This window comes from Geospiza fortis, unplaced genomic scaffold (assembly GCF_000277835.1).
Source record: "Geospiza fortis unplaced genomic scaffold, GeoFor_1.0 scaffold206, whole genome shotgun sequence".
Taxonomy (NCBI): domain Eukaryota; kingdom Metazoa; phylum Chordata; class Aves; order Passeriformes; family Thraupidae; genus Geospiza; species Geospiza fortis.
The window spans coordinates 3,807,153-3,832,056 of NW_005054311.1; the positions used below are offsets into that span (position 1 = coordinate 3,807,153).

Here is a 24,904-nt window from a genome sequence, read left to right on the forward strand (position 1 = left end):
GTTTTACCTCTTAAAAAATTGGTTTTGAGAGGACATACTGGCATCACCACAGGCAATAAGCTGACACCTCTATTGTTCTCTTAAGTAACATGAGAAAAGAGCCACTTGCCCCCATGCTGCCGTGTCCTGACTTGACCCTGACCTTATAAACTGCTTTTATTATCAGTGCTTAAGGGAGTAGGTTGGCTTCTCTGTCTTCAGTTGCTAACAGTGGTTTGAAAGCTTCATTCCCAGTTCATGTGGCTAAGCTAAGTGTTCAAACACTTACCTTGTTCTTAAGAGCATTTTTTATGGAAGAGTTGCTGCCGAGCCACATCTGACCAGCAGCACAGGCATCTGCTCATTGTCCAGGAGTGGTCACTAGCTGGTGCTTCAGAAGAAAACCAGTTTTCACCTTGGCTGTTAAACAGTACATCCTTACAAATTCTTTAGGGAGAATTGCTAATTAAGCATGATGGCTTTTGTTCTTTGGTAATACTGGCAAGACAACAAAGCCTTGTCTGACTCTCTGTGTCTTATGCTGTGTACATTTTACATTGAAGCTCTAGAAAAGCAATGAGTAATTTCTTTGCATGACCACTGGCCCTATGCAACTGCTGTGTTACAGCCAAAGGTTGTTAGATGGAACATGAGGGGAGGAATTAAATTGGTCTAAATTAAAAGGAAAAAAATAAGAAATAAAATAATTGTTAATAGTCTCTTAATAGGACTTTCACAGCATGCTCTGTCACTGGAATGCATCTCTTTTCAGGACAGCTTCCCTACCTGATTAGCTGATTACAAAACTTCTGTGAATAGCTGATATCCTCTATCAAATCTTCACCTCATCCTCAGACATCAGAGAGGTATCGGGGACCTTGGTTAGGAAGGAGCAGAGAGAACCTTGTTCTACTGGGTTTCAAGTAATTCATCAGCAAAATACACTTATGGTTCTTTTCCTTTTTTCTAACTACAAAATTTTGGTTTGATCTGTTTCCTTCCAAAAGTTTGAGTTGTTTACTTTGGGGATTATGTCTTTTATGAAAATAACCAGGTTTCCAAATGCAGATTGTCAAGCTTGCCAAGTTACTAGCACACTGGTTGCCAGAGGAGTTTTGCTTCCTGTATTGCCTATAAGTAGATCAACAATGTGGAAACTTTGATTTTTTTCATGTCCTCAGCTCACCTGCTGTATTTTGCTGAGGAAGGGAGAGGCAGTGCAGTATAGAAGAAAGAGGAGGAATTTTTTGTCTTTCCCTTTTGTGACCTTCTCATAGGGACAACAGCAAAGAGCATGGGCACTATGTCCAGCTATTGTGTGTTTGCATGATACCTGTTACTTCTGGGGATGATGATTTTTCTTCATTGTTTTCTTGAGAACAGTAGGGCCTCCCTTGGAGTTGTCTTAAAGTAATTCCTAGGAAATATATGTGTCTAAGCCAGTTAATTTCTGATGTACTTGCTGCAGCAATATAGCTCCAAAAAGAAAGGAGACGGGCAAGATTTGAAACTCTCAAAAATAAGACAATGTTAGTTGTTCTGCTTGTTATCCTTATGGTCTAGCACTCTAGCACTTAGAATTTTAGTGGGCTTTGTCCCTAAAATTCTGCTTCTGTTGGCAGAGCTGCCTTCCTGCAGCGTTCTTAGGGAAGCAGTGGATGTGTCTTGAGAAGTATATGTTCACCCTCCACAAAAAAAAAACAGGCAAAGAGAACAAAAGAATGAAATAAAACCTGGCCAACACCTGTGATCTTTTAGAGGGCACGTCTTTAACTGCTTTCAATGGTTTGTGGGTTAACAAATCCATCTATAATACAAAAGTAAACAGGAGTCAACAGTGCTGGTTTCCATTGTGTTGAATCAAAGCTCAGGCAGGCATGGGCATGTTACAGATGCCTTGAACTTGGTCATCTGATACACAGGTGACCCAGTTCACGGGCGCTGATATTTGGGAAGTTATGCTGAGCTGTGTACTCAGCCCATAGCTGTGCAGTGGCACTCGGCAACAGGTGTTGGCTGTAGCTGCCTTTGGAAGGATGTCAGGTCAGGCTGGAGCCTGGATTTAGCTCATTTATTACAAGGACTTTTGTCAACTGCTACGGATCATTTCAGACTGCGTTGTGATTCTCAGTGGATGAGGTTGCAAATGTAATTCATGAAAATTTTATTAAACTGATCAAACACAGCATGAAGCTTTAGCTAGAATGTATTGCATCTATGAGCTCCCCTAAACATTAAAAGGAACTGACTTAGTGACTCATCTTTTCATGTATCATATCATCCATCAGATAACAACATTTGCAGAAGCACAGGAAGAGGAGAGATTATTTTGATGTCTTCTGCAGCATGCAGCATAGATCTGCTTTCTCTTTTTCCCTGGTCTCTTCCCTGTCTCCAACTCCGACTCTGTGTCTCTCTCTTTTCCAATTTATCTGGATTAAACAAGTCTCTGATTATTCTTTATGCCACTGCAAATAAAGTCATTTTCAGAAACAGATGTCGAAAGAGCCCAGTGAAATAATCCTGGAGGCAGATGCAGTCTTCCATAAGCTGCCAAGTGCATGGTGCAATCAAAGTGATGAAACAAAATGGAACAGGCTGCAGAAAAAGTAATTAAATTATAGTTCCATTGTAGAAGCACATTTTAAAATTACTGAGAGCCCATAATGCTGGTATTATAGTTGAAAGAATACTTGCCATGGGTCATGAGCATTTTTTTTAACAGTTATTAATCATGCTTGACTGGAAAGACATGTGTAACCTACAACAAGCAGTGGCTGTAGTTGTGCCAAAGGAAGCTTTTGTTCCCTGAAGAGAATTGTATCAAAGGCCAGTGTGTCCTATTATTACGTGTGCAATAGCAACGTGCAGAATCTGAAACGGGCTTTTCAGATTTCAATGCAGAGCACTGGAGGGGAAAAAAGAAAACAAGTATTGTATCTTTTTGAATACTATATGACCTCCTTTTCCTCTTACCAAGTTAATTTGCTTATTAACTAAATAATAGTAAAAAAATTTCTAAAATATCCCTTCCCTTCCCAACTTCAATAAAAATAATTCCAGTGCTCTAGTATAAATGAAAAAGAAAGAGAAAATGTACAAAGTCTTGGAGACTGGAGATTAATAAGACTTCAGGGGTTCATTTGCCTCTGTTTCCTTTACATTAGACTGAACAGTAGCTAAGGTCCACCTCCGTCTTTCTGTCAGTTTTAGTAAGTAGGTTTTTTTTCTTTTCTCCTGTTAATGAACTCCTTTTTCTTTTTTCACTTTCTTTTTTCTTTTGTTTGTGTTTTTGGATTGCATTGGATTAACAATTTTTGGGTTGCTTTGGTTATGGATTGTCCTGGTGCAAATATAAAACTGGAGTTGGCTGTGAGAACATAGATGCTTCCTATTCCCCTACTTCAAAGCACAAGTTTTAAATCTTTAATTTGTAGCCTGAGTCATCCCCAGGTCTTTTGTATCATCAGGGCTTTCCAGATGTGACTCGTTTTTAAGAACTGGGTTTCTCAGTTGTTGTATTTGTATTATTGCTTGTATTGTAGATTTGTCACCTTTTTTCCACTGTGTTACTTTTTGGATTATTATCTTTCTGCTCCTATATGAGCTCTTTTTAGTGTCTGCAGTCTGTCCAAGTGACAGTCATTAATGTGATGGTTATACCTTCTTCTAGTTACTGATGTAGACAGTACCAAAACTTTAGTAATGCTTTTTTTTTTTAATTTTATTTTAGAGAGGGTTATTTATTTAAGTATTTATTTATTCAGTAGTAACCCACTCCTGGGTGTATATCCACAATGTATCTCTGGCGTTTCTGCAATAAGTCAGCAATTATCTTCTCTTGAACTCTAATTTTTCTTTTGAATGAACTAATGGACAACTTTGTGGTCCCAAACCAAAGGTGGGGAGGTAGGGGCACCATCAAATCATTCACATTAGCAAAGGTCCTGTCTTGTTTTCATAAAGAAAGCAGAGCACCAAATGGCACAACTGGTTATGTCCGTGAAAATCTGTTAAAGGTCGTGGGACTGTGTATGAGCCACAAAGCTACTGGAGCAGCTGTGGAAAAAAAAATGAATGTGTGTCCTGTGTCTGCTTAAAGCATCTCTTGTTGAGAATTTCTCTGAATCTGGGAGCTTTTAGAGTGATTGTATTAGTCACTCAAGGCTATCGCTGAGAGAATAATCTCCCAGTGGCCTGCAGTGGAACCATGACCTTGCACCTTCTTAGTCTGTGTCTCAATGAAACTTGTGTGAACCTGACACTTTGACATCCCTGTTAACTCTTAAAAATGTTGAAAGTGTTGGAGAAGCTTGTATACATCATGGACATATATACAGGTACATGTGTATGCATGTGTTTGTACAGAAGGAGACTGAAGGTTGGACAAAATGACACCTTTCATGAAGCACTGTTTCAGCTGAGCAGCTTGGTGAAAAAAATGAGTTGTTTCTTCAAAAAGAGACTCTCTGCTTTCTAAAGGTTCCACAGAAGTAACAAATGGATGGCTAGGGCCAGATGCATTGCTAGGGCAAGATATAGTGGCTCACTTTACAACTGGCACTTTTAAGTCACTTATAAACTATTTTATGTTTTTCTTTGGTTTTGAATACTTCATTACTTAGACTGGCTTTTGAGCTTTAAATCAGTGACAAAAATATTGATTTAAGTGGCTTAAATCTTAGGATGCGTTTGGCTCTTTAGTCTGAGTATTGACTGCCCATAAAAGAGTCATTTATTGTGGGCTGAGTTTTGCTTTTTTTGATTGGGTGGGGTTTTTTTTTTTGTTAAATCTTTTTTCAAATGAGGCTCTGGAACTTACTGAATTTTCTTACCTACTCCGTAGTCATTAATTTCACAGTGAAATCTGTGTAATGCTATGTGTTTTCACTAATAATCAGCAGCTGAGAACTTAAATATTCAGGTTGTGGGTTTTGAAGGCAACAATTCCAATGCCCTGGCAGGACATTGCAACATTGCTTTTTGTTTTCCCCTTTTATCCCCATGAACGATGGAAGTCTTTGCAGCTCTCAGCCATATTTGCAGCTGTTACAGCTGTGCTGCTGTTGGACTGGTTTCTGAGACAATTCCCTCTTTGCCTCAAGCAAGCACAAGTGTGGCATCCCGGGAGGGAGCCTGTGACTCACACTCCAGAGGCTGCTACCCATCCCCTTGCGACTGAAGAATTGGAGCTCATCCTCTTCCCTTTCTGAGAGGCTGTGTGAGTTTCCCTTACTTTAAATAAGTATTTCTTTTATTCATCTGGGAAGCTTGAATGGCTTTTCAAATCACAGCCTTGTAAATAACATCATGAAGGTGATGACAAAAGTGATATTTCTGCTTGTTTGTGTCAGAGGTTCAGTTATATCAATATGTAATATTTTTATGTTTTATTAAGTTAAATGTATCATCATTATTATTAGCCTCATTTCACTGACCAACAACCATGTTTGTGGTTTGAGTGAAACAACTGACTTTATCAAACCAGATATGTCTTGAAAGCATTTAATTTACAAATAGGTTGGACAAAGATATATTCTAGATATAATTCAACACCAATAGAAATACAGAGCTGCAGATATGTTTAAATATCTGTTCTGTGCCCAGTGGGAACATACTTGATGGGTTAATGTTTCCTATTAAAGAAGCTTCTATAATTCCTTGACTATTCTGGTTTGGGGAATTTTTGCCTTTCATCAATAAGACGCTGTCCTAACTCCTATATGTACTGGCAAAGAAAATTATAGATCTCTATGTCTGTGAGACTGTTTTTATTGAAGATAAGAACCTCATTTAAAAATCATTCTGTTCTTAATATTTGCTTATTAGATTACACCCCAGCAATGTGGTGCATAATGTTTTAAAATTTGTCCACATCTGTCATGTAAAAAATTATACCTTGCTTGCTTGTCATTATTTAACCATATTCTGTATATATATACATACTAAGTTGAAATATATTCTGTATATATATATACATACTAAGTTATATATATACATACTAAGTTCAAATAATTGAATTTGTATATTTAAATACTAAGTTGAAGTATCTCTTTTTTTTTTTCATGTATGTACATAAATCTTACTTTAAATTGGTTGGAAATAGACTGTGTCTATTTCTCTGTTCTCTTATACATTTTAAAAAATGGGAAAGAGACTTAGGCTTGACTGTCTTCTTGCAAGTACATTTATTTTTATATCAACAAGCAAAGTTGTTGCTTTATTTGTTTTAAATTATATTAAGGTAAATTTAAAATTTAAACATTATTCCAGAATGAAATTATTTATTGAGGAAATGTCAGAATCGTGCATTTGACTTTAGAGGGCAGAGGTTATTTAACAAATATACCACACATTCACAATGTTTAGGTCATCAGAACATAGATTTTTTTCAGGAATAGGTGTGGACCAAAAGTCTCTTCTTATAGGGTAGGCCATTCTTGTAAGCAACTCTGTGCTAGGCAGACCACTATGCTACTTGTGCTTACATGTACATTTCTTTATTAGTTTTATTATCTTACACCATATGGAATGATTAATCCAAGTTAGGTGGAGTGACTATTTCTTAGTCAAACATGAGCAAGTAAGGCAAAATTTCCGTTTGAAACAAGCAACATAAAAAATCCCAGAAGTCTGAGAAATGTGGTGCTTTACTTGAGAGTTTGGAGCCACAGGATAAAGTGGCAGTTAAAGCCGATTTTATGCTTAAAGCTATGATTAGAGTTGTAGAGTCTGGTGAATAGCTGGTCTACCATATGCATAAGTTGTCTTCCCTGATGTTTCAAACTGGCAGGTTCGTGATGAAGCTTACAGTTCCTTTCATTGCTGCCATTAGGAAAGGAAAGAAAACACCTTCTGCTCTGTCCTCCTGCTCATCCTCAAATCCTTTTGGAGAATCCTTTTGGAGAATATTTGTACAGAGTAATTTATAGTGGGCTGCCACAACTTTCTTGTGGAAGCATTTATGTTGCATTAGTCCAGCATGTCAGCTTCTATCTACAGGAGCTTTTATCTGCCTGGCTTTTGCACTGATGCAGAAGCACTAGTTGGCTGCTGGGTTTGTACAAAGTATTGGCATGCTCACTGCACTGCTCGTCTTGTAGTTCATGGGGAATTGTAAAGTTCCTCTCTGCATTTCTGCCAGGGTAGTTCTTTCTGGAATAATTGCAGAAAGAAGGGGGAAAAATCTGAAAGCTGGAAGATGCCTTTGGCAAAAGAATCACTGTGTTTTCCATAGCCCTGAAATTATTTAGTTCTGTCAGATCCCAGATCTGTTTGGCATTTGCTGAATATCATTATGTAGCTTTTCTAGATTTCCTGATACTTCATTTCCAGACATTTGATAGCATTTATTACCTGTTTGGCATGTGATGGTTTCTAATGGGATAACTTCCGATATTTTGGCAGTGTGTAACTGTCTATTCACACACAGAATAATATTTTGACATTAATTTATGTTAAATAAGTAATTTGTCATTAAATGTTGATAGTAGAAAATTTGTGAACAAGACAATAGCCTTTATTGTGCTTCTGTGATTTTTCTTCCTCTAATAAATCCACAACAGCTTATTGGTTATTGAAAAGGCTTTACAAAAAAACATTATTAGTAAAAGAATCCATAAATATGTTGCTGTTTACTTCCTTTAATAAATCAAAAAGGGAACAACCAGTGTAATTGCCTAAAGCTCATGCTTATTGACTAGCATGAGGAAAAGGACTCATACACATCAAGTTCAGTGGCTGAACATTCATCAGTTGAGAATAGAAAAAATCAGTCTCTAATCTTTTGCGGTTCTCTTCAAAGATTATTTGACATGCAGTGATCTTCAGCAAATGAGATGTCAGTGGTATAGGGTGAGGGCATTTCTTGTTTTAGGGAGAACACAAAGGCAGCTGCAGGGAGAACACAAGGCAGCTTCTTCTATAGATAGGATAGGTTCTTCCTCAGGCAAAACACCATCAAACATATCAAGGAAAAACTACTGTCACTTCACATACTTCATAAAATTACATTCAAAAGGCAGCATTCCTGGAGTCCTGCCAGTTTTTATACTTTCAATTGCCTATAAAAGTTGTCCCATTATTTTTTCATCCTGTTCTTTCCTTATCAGTTTCACATCTTTAGCAAAACTACTACTTCTAACCATCTGTAGTAACTACACAGCTTAGCATATGACAGATAAAGAGATTTTTACAATAATTGGTAAAAACACAGGGCCTGCTAAGCTGTGTGACTGCTTTTTGTTGGTGGCTGTTAGCTGGTGGAAGAATGTGTTGCTCTTTAATCCCCTTTGACTTTTGAGCTAATATTTTACCACTTAAAAAAACCCTCACAAACATGTGTTTTCTGTATCTGTTTGTGTCCTTAAATTACTGCTCTCTTAGTAGCCCATATTCAGCTTACTTTTATTAGGTGTTTTTTGTATCTCCTTGAGCATGTAATTTATGAATTTCCTGAATCTTTCTTCTCTCTAGTGTTTAAATTTCATTCTTGAGCTGTTGTTTTATCTTATTTTACCTTTTTAGCAAAAACTCATTGTGCCAACTGACACATGTAAGCTTTTTTCTGGTAACACAAAGAATTAATTTTCTAATTTCTGGATTTTTGGATTCACACCAACTATCCCCCTACTTAAAATGGGCCATGATACAACAATTTAAGGGAGCCAGGATCTGCAGATCTTGTTCTCTTCATGAAAGAGTTAGAGATTAGCATTAAATCTATTTTGGGGGTATAAATTATAAGGATGTGAATAAAATGTATAATCTTATTCCTTTGTGTGGAGTCCTCTCTAGTAATTTGGGAGATGGAAGAGATAAAGTAGAAAGGTTGATACTGCACCTGCTTCTGTAGCTATGGTTCATTAATCAGGTTCTCCTGGTGAGGCTTCTGTGCAAAACTGGAGTGCACCAAAGCCTGATTTCTCCTTTTGCAAGTAGTTATTATTGGGAGAAAAATCCTTTGAAGAATTGTCATTATTATTACTGTTATGTTATTGTGGGCTTCCTTTGAGCTTTTTTAGTAACCTCATAACAATATGGTTTAGTAACAGTGGATGTCTTTATCCTTCAGTTCACACAGAAAGTGAAGAAGTGTATGTTTAGCAAATACCCAGTTGTCTTCTTTTGCTTCAGCTGAGACTGTAAATATTGTCAGATCATTATCTCTTTTAATAATTTTTGAAAAAATGTTCCTTGAAACAATTTAAGACAACTGCAGCTGAGCTGGTTTTGCTCTGGATTTCACCTGTAGCTGTGGTTGTTGGTTTTTGGCCAGTGAGGGGGATGGGGTGGTTTTCTTTTACCAGTGGGTTTTTTTTGATAATTACACTGTTTAGTCCTTTGACATCCAGAGATGTTACTTTCAGGTGAAAAGCCATCGATAACAGCTGCCTAGCTTATCAAAGAGCTTGTAAGCAAAGTAGTCATCTCCTTGTTTGATAGCACCAACCTGTCTGTGGCAGACAACTTATTTCTAATTTTAAGCCTTACTGTATGGCCAAATATGTCAACTCTACTGATAATGTCATCAGTTCTTGTTCTGTGGCAATTTTCTTACGTTCCTTATCCCTTCCTGTATTCCCTCCAGTTTAAATGAAAGACTAAAATCATGTCAGTAGCATAAATCTGCCTCCAAAGAACTGTGCTCTGCTGAAAGCACAGGTTGTTTCTTCTCATTGTGATCCCTGGCAGTGTGTTTCTTCAATTCCTGGGAGGTCTCCCTCCACCTAGAGTCTTCTGATCAAGAGGACTTAGCTACAACCTTTTCATTACTTCCTGTGCTTCAGTTTTCTGTGTTCTTTTTTATTCACTCTTGCTATATTTTTTTTTGTAATACTGTTTTTTTGAGTTCTTGCTAAACAGATGAAACTCTGAGCTACTTCTTCATAAGTGGTGTGTTTCTGTCCAGTTTTCAGTTCTCCATAAGTCATGACAAATCTCTTTGTTCATCTTCACATTACTCTGCTGATGTCTTAGTCTTCTTTTTCATGCCTCCATGTCTATGGCTTGATATCTGCCTGGTTATCCCTCCTTTGGGGTATTTCCTTATATTATGAAAATTACATGTTTACTGTGAGAGACTTGATTTTCTCATGTTTCCCTTAAGAAAAAGAAGTTATCTTTTTCTAAACCAACACATACATGGAAACTATATGACTGAGTTTAACCATCCTCATGTGAATTAGAAGTGGCTTCTCCTGAATGTCAGTCACTATCATTTCCCCATTCTTTTATCTTTTTTTTTTCTTCCAGTGGAACAGCTGGAATTTATTATTTTCAATTTTATCAGTAGATTCTTCCTTACTTTCTTCATAATTGCATTTTTCAGTTCATAGTGATGAAGCATCATAATTAGGTTCAAGAGGTTTTGAGGCCCAAACACAGAGAATGCTGTGCTGGGTGCTCTGGCCAGTTTCTTCTTTCCGAACAGCTCAGATTTAACAACTGTGAAATCAAGATTTAACATAGCAGAGCAGGCTTCCTCCTTTAATATTTCCAGGTGGTTCTTGCTTCCACATTGATTTTTCTCACACTGTTCCCTGTATCAGCTATCTGGAGCTAAATTTCTCTCTTTCTCCTTCCCTTCACTCTGCATCTCTTTGCTTTCAGCACGCCTCTGTGACTGTGCAGCTCCACCCCACCTCACCCTGTGCACACTCTCTCTCACTTCTCCCTTGCATCTCTCTGGATCTTTGAGATGAGTAGCTCTCTTGGCAGATTCACAGATGTCAAATAATTTATTTGGGCTTTAAACTCAGAGATCAATTGCCTGATGTCTACCTTGGTACTATCTGATTTTATTCATCTTTGGCATCCCTGCCTGTTGCTTTCTTACCCTGCATGCCTGAAGTGGTTGCCTTAACATGGATATCTTTTATAAAGCACTGTGCAGCCATATTCTCTGCAATGGCCTGCTTATTTTCTTGGAGGGAATTAGCAGGCTTGAGGGGTAGGAAGAAAGGGTGTCAGGAGGTTGGCTTTGCATGTCTCAGGCTTCAGGCAGCCATCTCACACTATCCACTCAGCCACAAGGATTCCTAACCTCCATGTGTGTGCATGTGTGGGGGTTGTGACACTGCCCTTCAGTTTTATAGTTCATCTTGGAGCTTTTATTAATTCACTGAAATTCCCAAGAACTGTGTTGGGGTTTTGTTGTAGTTCGATAAACGTGCGGTTTAGCTACTTGTTGTTTTATTCGCCTAATCTACCCACAATTACAGAAAAGCCATGTTAAAAAGTTGTGTGTAATAAATATTGAGCATGTAGGACCTGTGGTAAATGCCAGCTTGAGATAGCTAATATTAAAAATGTATAGAAGCATATACTTACAGATAAAAGGCATTTGCATATGACTTCACATCCATTTTGTTGATGTTTTAAAAAGGTTGTGGTTTTTGAAATGCATTTGGATGTATTTTTCTACCTGAAGAAAAATGTTCACTTTTTACATGATAAACAGCAGTGGAAATATCCACAGGACAATGGAAAAGCCTCAAAGGAAGTAAAGATCTGCAGTTTGCTGGGAACTACCTGATGTGAGCTACTTTCCTTTGTTCTGTGGGCATGATATTTTTTACTTGTTACCTGGAGCTGCAGAGCCCCAGATCTTGGACTTTGTGCGTTCTGGTCCAGAGTCCCAAGGTCAGGAAGAGGATCTTGTCCAGGTGTCCTCCTGTCACTGCCAGCTCTCTGCTGAAGGCGGGCTAAATTGCAAATACCCTCACTCTTAACATTTAGCTGTGCCACTCCTGCACAGTACTCTCTGCTCACCTGTGGAGTCGCCTGACTTTCCTCTGGCATCAGGAAAACTGTGAAACACTGATTTTTTTTTTTTTTCAGTCTGAGACTCAGCTCTCCTAGCCCCCAGGGTAGCCATGGGACCTCACTGCACAGAGCTTGAGAAAGGAAAGCTGCCTGTGTTCAGCCTCCTGTTCGCTCACAGAGAAGCACACACAAGGCAGGAGCACAGTAAATTGTTCAAAATGCTGACTTTGCAAAGGAGAGGGAAATTATTTTACCAATTAAATTTTCACAATGCGCTTGTATATGACAGCAGTAGGTTTATAAATACATGGATGTCTCAATGTCTGGTAGGCGGCTCTGTGGAGGGAGCCATTCTCTTCCTTGTGAGTGTGATGATCTGACATCTGCATGCACACAGAGATCAGCATGTTTGCAACATTGTCTGCAGAAAAACTTGCTTTAAAAGTAAAAATAAATTCCTTTAAAGTTAAAAGTAATTAAGTACAACAACACATTTTATTTTAATCTGTCTTTAAACCAAATCACCCAGGTCATTAACAGTGCTGTAGGTTTACTTTGTAAAGCTGTAAATGAATACTTGCACTCTCAGGACAACTGAGGCAGATGTGATTGACCTGGCATAGTAAAACGTCTTCTCTCTTCATGGTGTATGTGTAGCTTTTAAATATTCTTCCTTAGCATGTGAGACTGCCTTTTTGAATTAATTCCTTTTGTATCTCACACAGCTGCCTAACTCCTTGCAGGCACACACACTCCCAGCCCTCCCCCAGACATCTGTTCTGATTCTCAGTGCCAGGTGCCAGAGTTTAAGCTTGTTGGGAGGAGGGACAGTGACAAAATCCTTCATAAAATCAAATAGCTGTGGCTTTTTAAACAATATTTGTGGTGGAATTTCATTTCTAATCTCTGAGATTTTGAAAAGAACCCAGAAGGTGTTGGCCTTTACTACTGACTTTTTTCAGGTTTTATCTGGAAAAGGTCAGGCTTGGGTAGAGATTGGTTTCTTGTTGGGGGTAAAGATTTTCCTCCATTTTTCTTTTCCAAAGTGATGCTGTAGCATTCCAGTAGTAAAAGTCCATGGCAACTGTAAACCTGTTTCTAGTCTGGAATTATTTTTCCCACATGGGAATACATTTCATTAGAAACACAACTGTACCTTCATCACCGAATTTTGATCCACAGAGGTTTTACGTACCTTGCTTCTACTTGAAACACAGCTGTTCTTGAAATCTTCCAAGCATGCCCGAAAGCTGCCATCGGTTTCTGGAGGTCTCAAAGAGACAGTGTTGCTCTCGTACAGTCCAGAATGACAAGGTCTAGGCTGCTGTTTATGTACCAAAGTGCTCCTGTTTGGCACTTTGGGTTTGCTTGGGTTATCTTTGACAGATAAAAAAATGCTGGGCTGTCAGAGCCGGGACATTTCCGTCAGCAAGGAGCAGGTCCAGAGCAGCATGCAACTGTTCCCTGTCTCAGCCTGGGAGCAACCTCAGTGATCTCCTCTGCTCCACGCTCTGAACTTCTCAGAAGGGGCTGTCATGGTCCTCCAGTTGCAGGTTTTCCCCTGAGTCCTGCTCTAATCTTAAACAAATAGAGTACAGCTGAAACCCTTCTCTGCCATTCCCTGAGATCTGCCTTGGAACATTTTCCTGTCATCTTCTTGCACTCATGGTGCATGAGAGGCATGGCCAGGCTGCTTCTGTTTTCTGCCTTCTCACCCAGGCACCTGACTTCTTGTTTCCCTTTCTCCAGTGTGATAGGGAATATGTAGTGTAAGGGATAAGCCTAGAAATGTGAAATAAATGGATTTATATCAGCAGCTGTGGTGTGGGTGGTGGAGGACATGGTACTAAATACTCTGAGTCCATGCCGGGTTAGGGGAAATCAGGAAGGTGGAATGAGGAGTTTAAGCTGCTCTTTCTCGCTCTTTCTTTTCATCTCTCCTTAGGCATGTCTGCCACTTACTCTTGCAGTCACTGAAGGCACAGGAACTCTCTGTGGTCCTACTATTCCTGTAGAGGCTTGAGAGAAGACTCTTCCAGTGTATTTCCCAGGGGCAAAAACATCAGGAGTGGCTTGGTCACTCACAAGCCCTGGCTGAAATGAGAAGTTTCAGCTTCGGAGAAGTGACTTGGTGTGACAGTCTTCAGACAACACAGAAAGGGCAAAATGTGTAACAAGGGGAAATATCAGTGAGCAAATTTAAGCTACGTAGAGTGGAGAACATTTTTCCACACTAATATTAAACATGTGAGACCACCACTTTTGGAGACCACATGTATGGATTCAAGAAGGCACTAAACAAATTCATGAATCTGTCCACCAATGACTATGGGAAATGCAGGCCTGGAGGCAGACCCCCAGGGTGCCATGAATCGCATCAGCAATCTCTCCACGCTTTTCTTAGGCCCTTCTTTAAGAATCACACATAGCATGTTCAGCCAATGTAGGCTTCGCTTTGATCTAGTAAAGTGCTTAGTGGCTCTTAGGACAGAGCTTAATCAAATGGTGAAACAGCCTCACGATACTTCCTCCAGAGTTTTTAGAAGAATGATCCCATAGGCCCTTCCAATTGTTCAGGCCCATGCCTGAGCAATCTTGGCAAGGGGAGAGCGTCCTGCCACTCCAAAACACAAAATGGGTGTCCCTAGGAGTGCTCATTAGCCAGTGCCCTATTTATATATAGTGCAAGGTAAATATTTGGGAAGTCCGAAGATGCAAAGCTAATAGGGTTGTTACAGAGGATGGGTAACAAAAAAGGGATGGTTGTTGAGAGGCATAATGTGTAAGGGTTTTATGCTTTCTAAGATAAGCCTGAAAAGGACAAAACTGAACAAGGAGTCACTAAGCCTTTTCTACTACAGAATTTGTCTGCCCTTGGTAATATTCCTTCCTGCTCTCATTTTTGTTTGTGCTGATAAATGTCCTTGCATTAATAAACTCATAATGCAGCTTGTTTATCCCTTCAAAGCCAGCCCTTGCAGCTTTCATTAGCATTTTAGGATATTTATGGCTTTGTAAATGACTGGAAATCTGCAATTTGTCATTAGGAATTAAGAAAAATCTTCCTTCCACTTAGGGCTGAGGCTCAGCTTTGGCCTTTGAGGGACTGAGCCACCTCTGGGCCTCATAGACAAAAACAAAGTCAGACAGTGCCCAGATTTACAACAGCAAGTGGCTCTTAGTTATTCAGATGTCTTTGATAATGTGTCATCCGCTGTTGCTGGCAGGGATCAGTGTTTAGGCTCAGAATTAATTTCTCTCTAGCTGGAGAGAAAACAAAAATATCTCTTCTGCAAGAGCAAAAAGAGAAAGATGTAGTAACAAGGAGAGAAATAAAAACAGCACCAGGCACGTGTAAAAAATGTGTGTATAGATATATGTATGTAACATATACACACTGCAGGAGATAACAAAGTGCTCTTCAGAAGAAAATGTTGTACTTCACTCTGCTGTGCTCTGTGCTTTCAACTTGGAAATACAGGAAGCTAAGAAAATTTTAAAGGTTTCGAAAGGGAGTTTATCTTGTAATTGGTGAAGGGCTAAAGAGTTGGATGGGGAGGGATAATAATCAAAGGAGTCTTTTCAGCACTAAACTGTAGTCCAGAAAATCAAAGGAAGGAATGTTAATTGGTTTGTACAACATGATATTCTCAGTTCAGAGTAGCTTCAGCCACTCAATGGTACTTTTTCTTTTTTTTCTTTCTCTCTCTCTTTAGGTTGATTAAGTGAATAGAAGAAAAAAATAAAAAAACGAAGCTACTTTCAAGTATTGAAGCTACAAGGCCGGGATGAACACGAAGGACGGAAAAATGTCCGAAGGAGGTCTCAATGTCACTCTTACCATACGCCTTCTCATGCATGGCAAGGTGAAGCATTTCCTGTTGCCTTTGTGTTGAGTGTGTGTGCAGCTACCAGCAGAGCCTGGCACTAACATTGACAGAGGGTCTGCTCCTCCTCCACCTTGAGTCAAAAGCATCATTGCCACGGCCAAAAAATCACTCCCTGCCTTTCAGGGAACCCTGCTGAAGTTCACGGTGCAGCCCAAGCTCATTGAAACAACCCCTGCCTGTAACGAACCCATTTTGAGCGGATCTGGCGGATCTGGCGGCAAAAAAAAAAGGAGTTCTTCCATTGATAGTGAGCCAAATTGGGCAGACCCTTGCAGGAGGCTGACCTGCATACAGCTCGCCTTTCTCAGCATTTGCTGAGTTTTGCAGGGCTTTTTTAGGATACCAGAACATTGTCTCGTGTGAAATAATTGCCACGGAGTTGGTGTCTATTTCTATTGAATGCAAATGGGGTCCAGTTCTTCATTATTCTGCTGTAACATCTCATCAGTGAGCCCCTTGATATGGTGGGGGTTCGCCCAGGTCCCTGCGGGTTTGGGTTGGAAGACTGACTCTCATTTCCTTTCTGTCCAGTGCAGCACTTAAAGCATGCAGATAAGTGGGAAATCTGTGCCACAGACAAAGTGCCAATTCAGTATTGTCAGATTTAACAGTCTGGCTGCTGCTTATTTCACATCAACAGATCATAAAGTGGGCTTTTAATTAAAAAACACGTTTCATAGGTTTGTTTGTATTATTTGCATCAGGCAGCTCCAGGCGTTTTTAGGCTTAATGAATGAATGTTATAGAAAGGAGGTGGTTAGGTCTCATCCTTAACAGGGAACAGTGAATATATAATGCATATTATTCTGGAGATCAAATTTGTATATATAAATCTAAAAATATATTTTTACTCCTAGAATTTAATTTTATCACTAAAATGCTTATACATTTTAAACTAGTGGATGTTTTCAAACTATGGTATGAACACACATATGATAAATCCATAGCACGAATAGGACACTAAGGTATCTCCTATTCTGTTGAGAAGTGTGAGGGGGTACAGCTTAAGTTTGCAAATTAAAACCCTCAGAAATTAGGTTATGTCAGATCAAATTATGTTTTTTCTCAGAAATGATCTAACCATTTTGATTTTTTTCCCCCTGAAATATTCAGCTTCAGGCAGGCATCTGGTGTGTAAATCTGCATCTTAAATAGGGATCTGTCAAACAAATTTAATAACACTCTCTCTTACAAAACCCACCTAAAATCTGTACACGTGTCTGTGCTCAAAATTAGGTCTTCAGGGTTGATTCTACTGGTTTCTGGTCCCAGTCCATGAAAGCATTTGAGCACATACTTATCCCAGTGGGTATAAGCAGCCCTACTGGTTGCAGTCACATTCCCATGCGCTTAAGTGATGGTGTTTTGGGCTTTTTTAATCATTGTCAGACACCTCTACTTGTTTCAGAATCATGCCTTTAAAGCAAAAATGAAGTATCTGTCATTTTCAGGACATTTTATTTAAACTGTTGGCTAGGATTATTGGAGGTTTTTTAAATCAGAAATGAAATCAGATAAAGTTCATTTTCTCTGTTAAACATCATTGATTTTGTGTGCAACTACTTTTAACAATAATGGATGTTATGTGTCCAGCCTTCAATGCATATGTAGCCCCAAGGGTCTAAATTAAACCCACAAAAGCTACAAAGTTCAAATTTTACCTGCATCTATACCATGCATCCTCAGTTAACAAGGCACGATGGGTATTCTGTTAGCTCCACTATGCTCTAATCATGTATCCTATTGTGCCTAAGTAGTGGAAAGAGTACATTAAATCAGAATTTATTTTGGTGATAAAAGTGAGACACTTTCCGTTTCTTTGATGTCATTTCTGTGATTTAGATATAGTACAGAGGAATGAAGGATGTCTGAATCAATATGAACTCAATGTGAGAAAGCATTCTGAAAGCTGTATGTGCCTCTGGAAAAGAAGAAACATGTTTCTAGACTCTTCCTTGAGATTTGTTGTGGTAATGACATCAGTGGAAATTGTTGATCTCTAATTAATATTCCTAGACAAAAGAGTTTGTCTGGAAGCAGAAGTTGATCTGTAAATAACTGGTCATAACTTGAGAGAGAAGAGGAGGAATAAAAAGGTTTTTAAAATAGCAGGAGCAAGCTGGACTCAGTTATTTTTAAACTAAAATAATTTTAATGTTATTTGTTAATGCATTGCATGGAAAAATGAGGACCTCTCCCTACTAACTTTAACTCTCTATGTCTAAACCATTATTACCAGTGTACCTTTGCATAGGGAAGGCCAATGTGCTTTGAGTTGTTTGCATGCATTTTGATTGGAAATCCATAAATTGTGCTACTGTGCTTGCTTATCTTGACTGTAAGTCCTGCGGACTTAGGAAATTTTCAGCATGTACTTTTAATGTGATTTGTATAGAGGCTTTAAGTCAAGAATGGACACCTTAATGAGGCAATTAAGGTAAATTCTATACCTGCAGAAAAATGAGGATTTGTATGAGTGGCCAGACCTCTTCAAGATGGTAATGAAAAAAAAAACCACCACAACAAACAAATTATGTTGCAAAAACAAAAGACATTATCATGTGGTGAAAGGAAGAGAAATAGGAAGAGTCCTAAGCTCTGGGAGACCCAGGGCCAGTGTCTCCGCAGTGCGGTTAGGACACCACTGATCAGCACCTTTACTTTATCTTGCTTTGGGGAAAGGAGTGTCTGTGCATCCAGCTGAGCTCCTGCCAGGCTTTGTGCAGCCTTTGGCTGAGGAGGCTGGGATAGCCCCTGGGAGCACAGCCACTCAGCCACAGCATGGCAAGGTTTGGGAGCAGCCAGCTGGCAGCAAGGCAAGACACAGCCTTGATATTCTCATGGCAGAAACCTGGTGTTAAGGGAGGGCAGCAATTTTTTTACCAGTGATAGTGGAAAAAGAATTTGTGCAGGCCCTGCAAAAAGCCAACCACTGCAAGGTATGAAGGGTTAACCTCAGGGTAACCTCAGTGTTTCCAGGGCCTGGTATGAAAGGTGTCCTCCTGAGCTGGGACTTTCAGAGATTTTGTGATGATGTAAAATGAAAGGCCTAGTTTTCATCTTTTGCCATGTTACATCAGTGAAAAAGCTACGATGGTGTTACAGCCCTGAAGAGAAATCACGAGCAACACAAAACATTTGTCACATTTTCTTGTGACAAATTAGAGGGCAGGTGTTGGTGAGGATGCTGCAAGGGCAGTGCTTAGGCATTCCTTGCATCCACAGAGAAGCAACTGTCAGTGTCTGTGGGAAATCTCAAAAGCAAGATTAGGAAAAACTTGTTACGAGGATGTGTGAGGAGGGATGGAGGCTGCCTGGGCGTGCTGCACCATCCATCACTGAAGGTTTCTAAGGACAAGTCAGAAAAAACTGAATTCATCCTGTAAAGCTGCGCTTCACAGACACTGCAGCCTCTGCTGCTCAGCACCTTTCTGACTGAGTTAACCTGAATGCTGCTCCAGAGGGGTCAGAAACAGAAGGGTCTTTTGAAGGGCATGCAGTTAGAAATATAGAATATGTTAAATAATGCAGATACGCATTTTCATCCTTTATTAATGAGAAAGATGCGCCACATTAAGAAATAAAGCTGTTTCATACATTTCAGTAGAGAAAAACAGAGAGTATGAGTTGAGGCATGTCGGAGACATCTTTCGTGAAAAATCTTCTTTTAGGATTCTTTCCTTCTGAGAAGCGGTGGCCTCAGAAACAAATGTAAACAATAGGTTATCTGCTGCTGTGGAATGCAACAGGTCTGGATTGGCCCAGCTTGGATGTTTAGAAATAATGGCCAATCCAGAACTGAGCTCGCTCGGACACAGTCCAGGAGAGCAGGGTTTGTTATTCATTCTTTACTTTTCTATTCTTAGCTTAGCAAGCTTCTGAAAAGCTCTCCTGCTTTTTCTTTCTAGTATAGTTATAATGTAGTATATATATATCTTAAAATAATAAATCAAGCCTTCTGATAATGGAGTCAAAGATCTCGTCTCTTCCTTCACCCAAGAACCCTTGTGACAACCGTCACAGAGGCTGTTTACAGTGCCCTACTTTTGTATTTTCCATCTGATTCTTGCTGTTTCTTGAAGTAAAATAAGTAAAATGACTGTGTAGGAAAGAGACGTGAATAAATGTGGGTATTTTATTATCCTTGTCTACTTCTAAACTGTAATTTCTGGACAAGATTGGAGTACTGTAAGGATTGCAAGATTTCTGCTTCCAGCAAAGGCAAGAATAGCAGTATTTGCCCAGACCACATCGCTGGTTTTGAAGGGCATAAGGAAGACGAATGAAGTGTATGTGCATTTATCGGCAAATACCCCCTAGCCATCAGAGCCCTCTGTATGGAGAAGCAGAGCTCAGGCCCCAAAAGAACTGTATCTCTTACTTTTTCTTCCTTTCTAAATTTTTGTCAAGATAAAAATTATTTTGCCTCTTTGTATGTCATAGGGTATAGGTGTAGACCTCCATGTTTTTTACCATTCCTTGCTCACCTTTTGCTGAATTTTCTATTCCCATGACTTGTGGCTGATTTTTCCTTGCTTACTGCCTCAGGTAATGAGGTTGAAAGACTGAAAATTGTAGCCTTGCCCACAGGTATCTGCCAACATATTAACAAATGACGCTTGACATCTGAAGTAGTCTTGAACTAGGTTTGGTCAGTTCATGCCCAGGAAGAAATAACTTGATAAAGTGCCTATTTTGACTATACTGGATAATGATTACATGATTTAGAACTAGTTTGGTTTTGTATACAGCCAGTGTTAACAGGCTGATTAAGACTCTGGAGACTCAGCATTAAAGTTTAATTTTAGATGTGGATGGTGAAGAGACTATGGCAGTAGAAAGGTCTTAAATCTCAGGAAAGCAGCTTAATGGAGATTTAAAAGCCAGGTCCATGAGGTGGAACAGGAGAAAATGTTTAAATGGGCCATCATAGAAAGGGCAGCAGGTCACAAATCCACTATGAGATCCACCTCCATCTCATAGTGGTGGCGCAAGAATCTCTGCTTCCTCCCTCCAGTACAAACCTGCAGGAGAAATAATGCACTGTTTCCAAAGGTGCTGTGTGAACGTGTGCATTGATGAAATCATATTGGGTGCAGTGAAGTCTGCAAGAAACCAAAGTAGAATATAGTAATGTATTGAGCCTGAGGAATCTTTTAGAGAAAGAGAATGGAGTTCAGCAATAAAAACCAAAATGGATTAATGAAGTCAGATGGTTAGGAAGAACAAGGAAATAATTTACAGGTAGGATGAAGGAATGAAGGGAAAACTGGCAGGAAAGTAGGACTCTTGCCAAATACTGAGAGGTGTAAATTGGAGAGGTGAGGCAATTAACTGGAGAAGGTAATTTAGAAGATACATGTTCATTGACAGAGGGAAATCTGGAAAGCATAAAAGGCTAAAAAGCATCAGATGTGTCAGTGTCTAGAGAGTGGCACATTTGGGATATACTACGTTGGAGAGGAAAGCTATTTCAGCAAAAGTGTGTGCAATTTTGGATGTATGATATTGGTGCATCATGGGGCAAGGAGAAGGTAATTACCTTGCTGTTCTTCTGGCAGAATCACACCTGCAGTTCTGTGCTCAGCAGCAGGTGCCACGTGTGTGAGTGATGGTGAAGACTGACAGAGGGAGAATTCACAGAAAAATAATGAAAGTTTTAGGAAACTGAGGAGACTATGCCTAGCTTTCTTCAAACATTCTCATAAGTACATATTATAAATACAAATGTTATGGTATTTTGAATGCCGTAAGTGCTTGTGGCTGGAAATAATGATATAAAATACTGTTTTGAAAATAAATCTAATAAGGGAATCCCAAGAAAAAAAAATCTGGTATAGAGACTTTTGTGATGTTCTATAAGTGTCCTATGCAAATTTTAAACATGTCCAGTAATGAGTAGCACATGTATTATTAGATTGTATAATCTGCATTGATGGAGGAAAGATATGATGACTGAGTGGAGCTTTTCTTTCCCTGATACCATTTGCTCAGTGATGCATTTCTCATTCAGCAGCAGTGAATTAGAAAGATGTATCTGCAGTCAAATGTTTGGGTTTGGACAAAACCCTATGAGTGCCTTAGTACTTACAGCGTAATTTTAAATTCCCTGAGGAACTCAAGGTATCTGAGTTCGAAATTATTACAGCAGGATCAATGGGTGACTTGTGGCACTGGAAGCACTGGTTACAGTGACCTGCATCCAGCTTCAGTGGTGACTTTCAGACATGTTGGTGATTACTTTGTGATGCTACATACAGAATTTTTACAAGAAAAAGAAAATTTAGACTCATAAAGTAATGGCTTACACTTAACAGCTCAAATACAGAATAAAATCATTAAGAAAAATTGCCTTTTTCATTAGTACAGATAATACCATTTTAGCATCAGGGATTTCTGTTAGTGGCCACTTTTTTGGTGCCTTCTTAATTGCCTCCCTGAAAGACTGTAAAACAAGTAGAGAAATTAATTTTCCCCATCTTAAAGGTAATGACCTTCTCCTTTTCCATTTTTTGTTTTTCATTTATTGAAATACAGAAAGCAACAAAGTAACTTTAAGAATCACCTTGTCAGTAATACAGTCCAAGCCATAAAATGCCAATCAAGCCAATGTTTGTTCTGGTCTTTCCAGTTTCCACAAACACTGTCAGGGTATTATGAGGATTGACTGTCCTGCCTATTGCTATTATAGTTCTTGTTTTGTTTGCTTGCACTGCTGGGATACCTGAGAGCCCTGGTCATGGAACAAAACTCTGCATGCAGATGCACAACGCAGGATGGACCTCTTCTCAGCGTTTTTGTAGGAGCAGCCAAGATACTCTCACTAGCCTCAAAAATCAGCAGAAAGGAAGAGAGAGAGTTCCCCCAGCCCCTGGGCACTCTCTACTCCCAAAAACAATCTCCATAGCCGAGTGTTCCCACTTTTACCAAACAAAATCTCCTAATCAGTGCGTGACTAATGAACTGTGATTGCAGAAGGTACACGCCCTACTCAGTGCTGCTGCTTCAGCATCACAGATGCAGGGGCAAGCACAGGAACAGAACTGAGTTTTGGGTTGGTTTTAGCAGGGAAGACTGGGAGCTTAGGTGTGAAACTGAATGTTAGCTGGCTACCCATCTGCTATCAAAAAGCAAAGGAAAAATGCCCATTGACACAGCTGCCCAAAAAAATGTTAGATGTACTTGCAGAAGATACATAATACTGGAATCTCCATCAGAAAAACCATAATTTTTAGATTTCCTCATGCACTACCATATTTGTTAGCAAAAGATCTGCCTCAGTAAGGAAGGCCTGGGATCACAATGCCTTTCTAATTTAGGGCTGTAGGCATCAGACAGTGACTGCTGAAGCATCACCCAGGAACATGAGATCTCCAATGGCAGTGAGGGTAATCCCGTGTAATCCCAGAACACAAATCAGATTCTCAGTTTACCCAAGGTGGCCGTTTTTTCTCTGAGGCTGACAGATTTCTCTGAGGCTGTCATGTTTCCAAAAACTGACTTTTCTTCCAGTCTTTGAAAAATGCTGATGCCCGACATACTCCACACAAATACGTGGTTCAGAAAGGCTTTGTGGAATGTGTTCTTGGGATCTTCCATGCAAGCATATTCATGAGTTTAGGTGACTATTGGCAACTCTGTCCTCAGGTTAAGGTGAGGAGAGAGAGAGTTGAGTTATGTTATGCCTCCTTATGGATGGGAGAAAGACAACTGGTCTGGGTTTAGAAAACTTTATCAGCACAGCTGTTGTGTGCTGCTGCCAGGACCCGTCCTTGTCCCATGATGGGTGTTTCCACACCATGGAAGGCTTTATTCCTTTCCTTTCAAAGCTCTTTTGTTTGTAGACTCCAGCCCTACTGGTTCTACCTTGTCCTTGCTTTATAGAAAGCAGGTTAGCATGTGCAATCAGAGCATTGCCTGAAGGAATGTCAGGCTTTAGGATGGAGCCTGTGCTTTGTTGAATGTTTTGAGGTGAAAGCATATATTCCTATATTATTTCTTAAATGTGTTTTGCTTCTAGACATGGCTTTATCTCAGAGATCCTATGAAGTTTTTGTTCCGTTCTCCCCATAGCACTGATAATAAAAGCTGCATGATAATAGAGCAAGACCTGTGTGTTTCCATGGTCCCACAATAGCTACCTGTTTTTGTTTTGATTTTCCAGGACTCAGTAATTATTAAACCAACCTCACACCTAGAAAAAGTAATGGAATTTCACACTTTATGTTTACAGATCAAAGGTTAATCTTTAAACCAAGGTTTGTTGTAATTTGTTAAGCCTCTTGTTTTCTTAGTATAACTGAATTCTTTCTCTTGCTATTCAAAGGACACACGGGATAATTGATTAGGAAATAGGTTTCTTCTACAACCAGTTTTATATCTTTGTTTAGTCATTCTTACCATCAAGAGCCCTGCAAAAGCCTTGACTCACAGGAATTTTTGCTGCCCCTTTTGTGCTGCCTTGTCTTCACCATAGATAATGCACAATCTGCAGAAATAGCTTCTTAGCTATAAATAGAGCAGTTCCCAAGTGTTCATTAAGAACAAAATTCATCACATTCTTGTGAATAAGGTGTGCAAATAATATTATATGCTACATTTCACCATGAAAGAAACCATCCCCTGTTTTTACCATTACTTTTCCTCAAGTTATTAGCAATGAATTGGCTGGTTGGTTAGCAATATACTTTACTGATGCTGGGCAGTCTCCCAGGGTTTGTTGGTGAGGTCTGGCTCTTGCTTATCTACTTGATTAGAAATTTCCTACTTAAGAATATCATGACAACTCTGTCCCCCAGGCTTGAGAATTAACTTCAAGTTGTCTGAAATCAGCATCTGGATTTCAAAATATCTTCCACTATCTCTCCCTGGACTGCAGTGAGGGTTGGTTGCCTGACTTACACTGAATTCCAAACTTGTGAAGAACCAATGTAGGTGACAGACATATTATGCACTTAACTACAGCACATAGTAGATGTGCTGTAGTTAAGTGCATAATATGTCTGTCACATATTATGACAGACATATTATGGCAGATCTAGAAACATTTTCTGAAGAAGATAAAGCCAATAAAGTAACCTTGGTTAGAAATAATGCTAACACTTGAGAGTCATGAAAATGGTGTTAGGTATCTCATTTAGCAGTAAACTTATTTCATGGTGTTATGACAAACTGTATGAAACAAATACGGGACTGTATAAAGAAACATTAAAGGTTTGGTGAAGTAGCTTTGCTAGTTTGAAGAATGAGGTGAAAAGAGTCTTTTGATT

General features: G+C 39.3%; 1 protein-coding gene across 4 annotated transcripts in view; it reads left to right on the forward strand.

The window, feature by feature from the left end:
• The window catches only part of LOC102043057 (poly(rC)-binding protein 3-like), a 158,914-nt gene that overhangs the window by 94,162 nt on the left and 39,848 nt on the right, over window positions 1-24,904 (forward strand). For all 4 annotated transcript variants that reach the window (XM_031055624.1, XM_031055626.1, XM_031055627.1 and 1 more), the window contains exon 2: window positions 15,462-15,611. In XM_031055624.1, coding sequence (XP_030911484.1) covers window positions 15,534-15,611 — 78 coding nt within the window. In that variant the 5' untranslated portion in view covers window positions 15,462-15,533. The remainder of the gene's footprint in view (window positions 1-15,461; window positions 15,612-24,904) is intronic.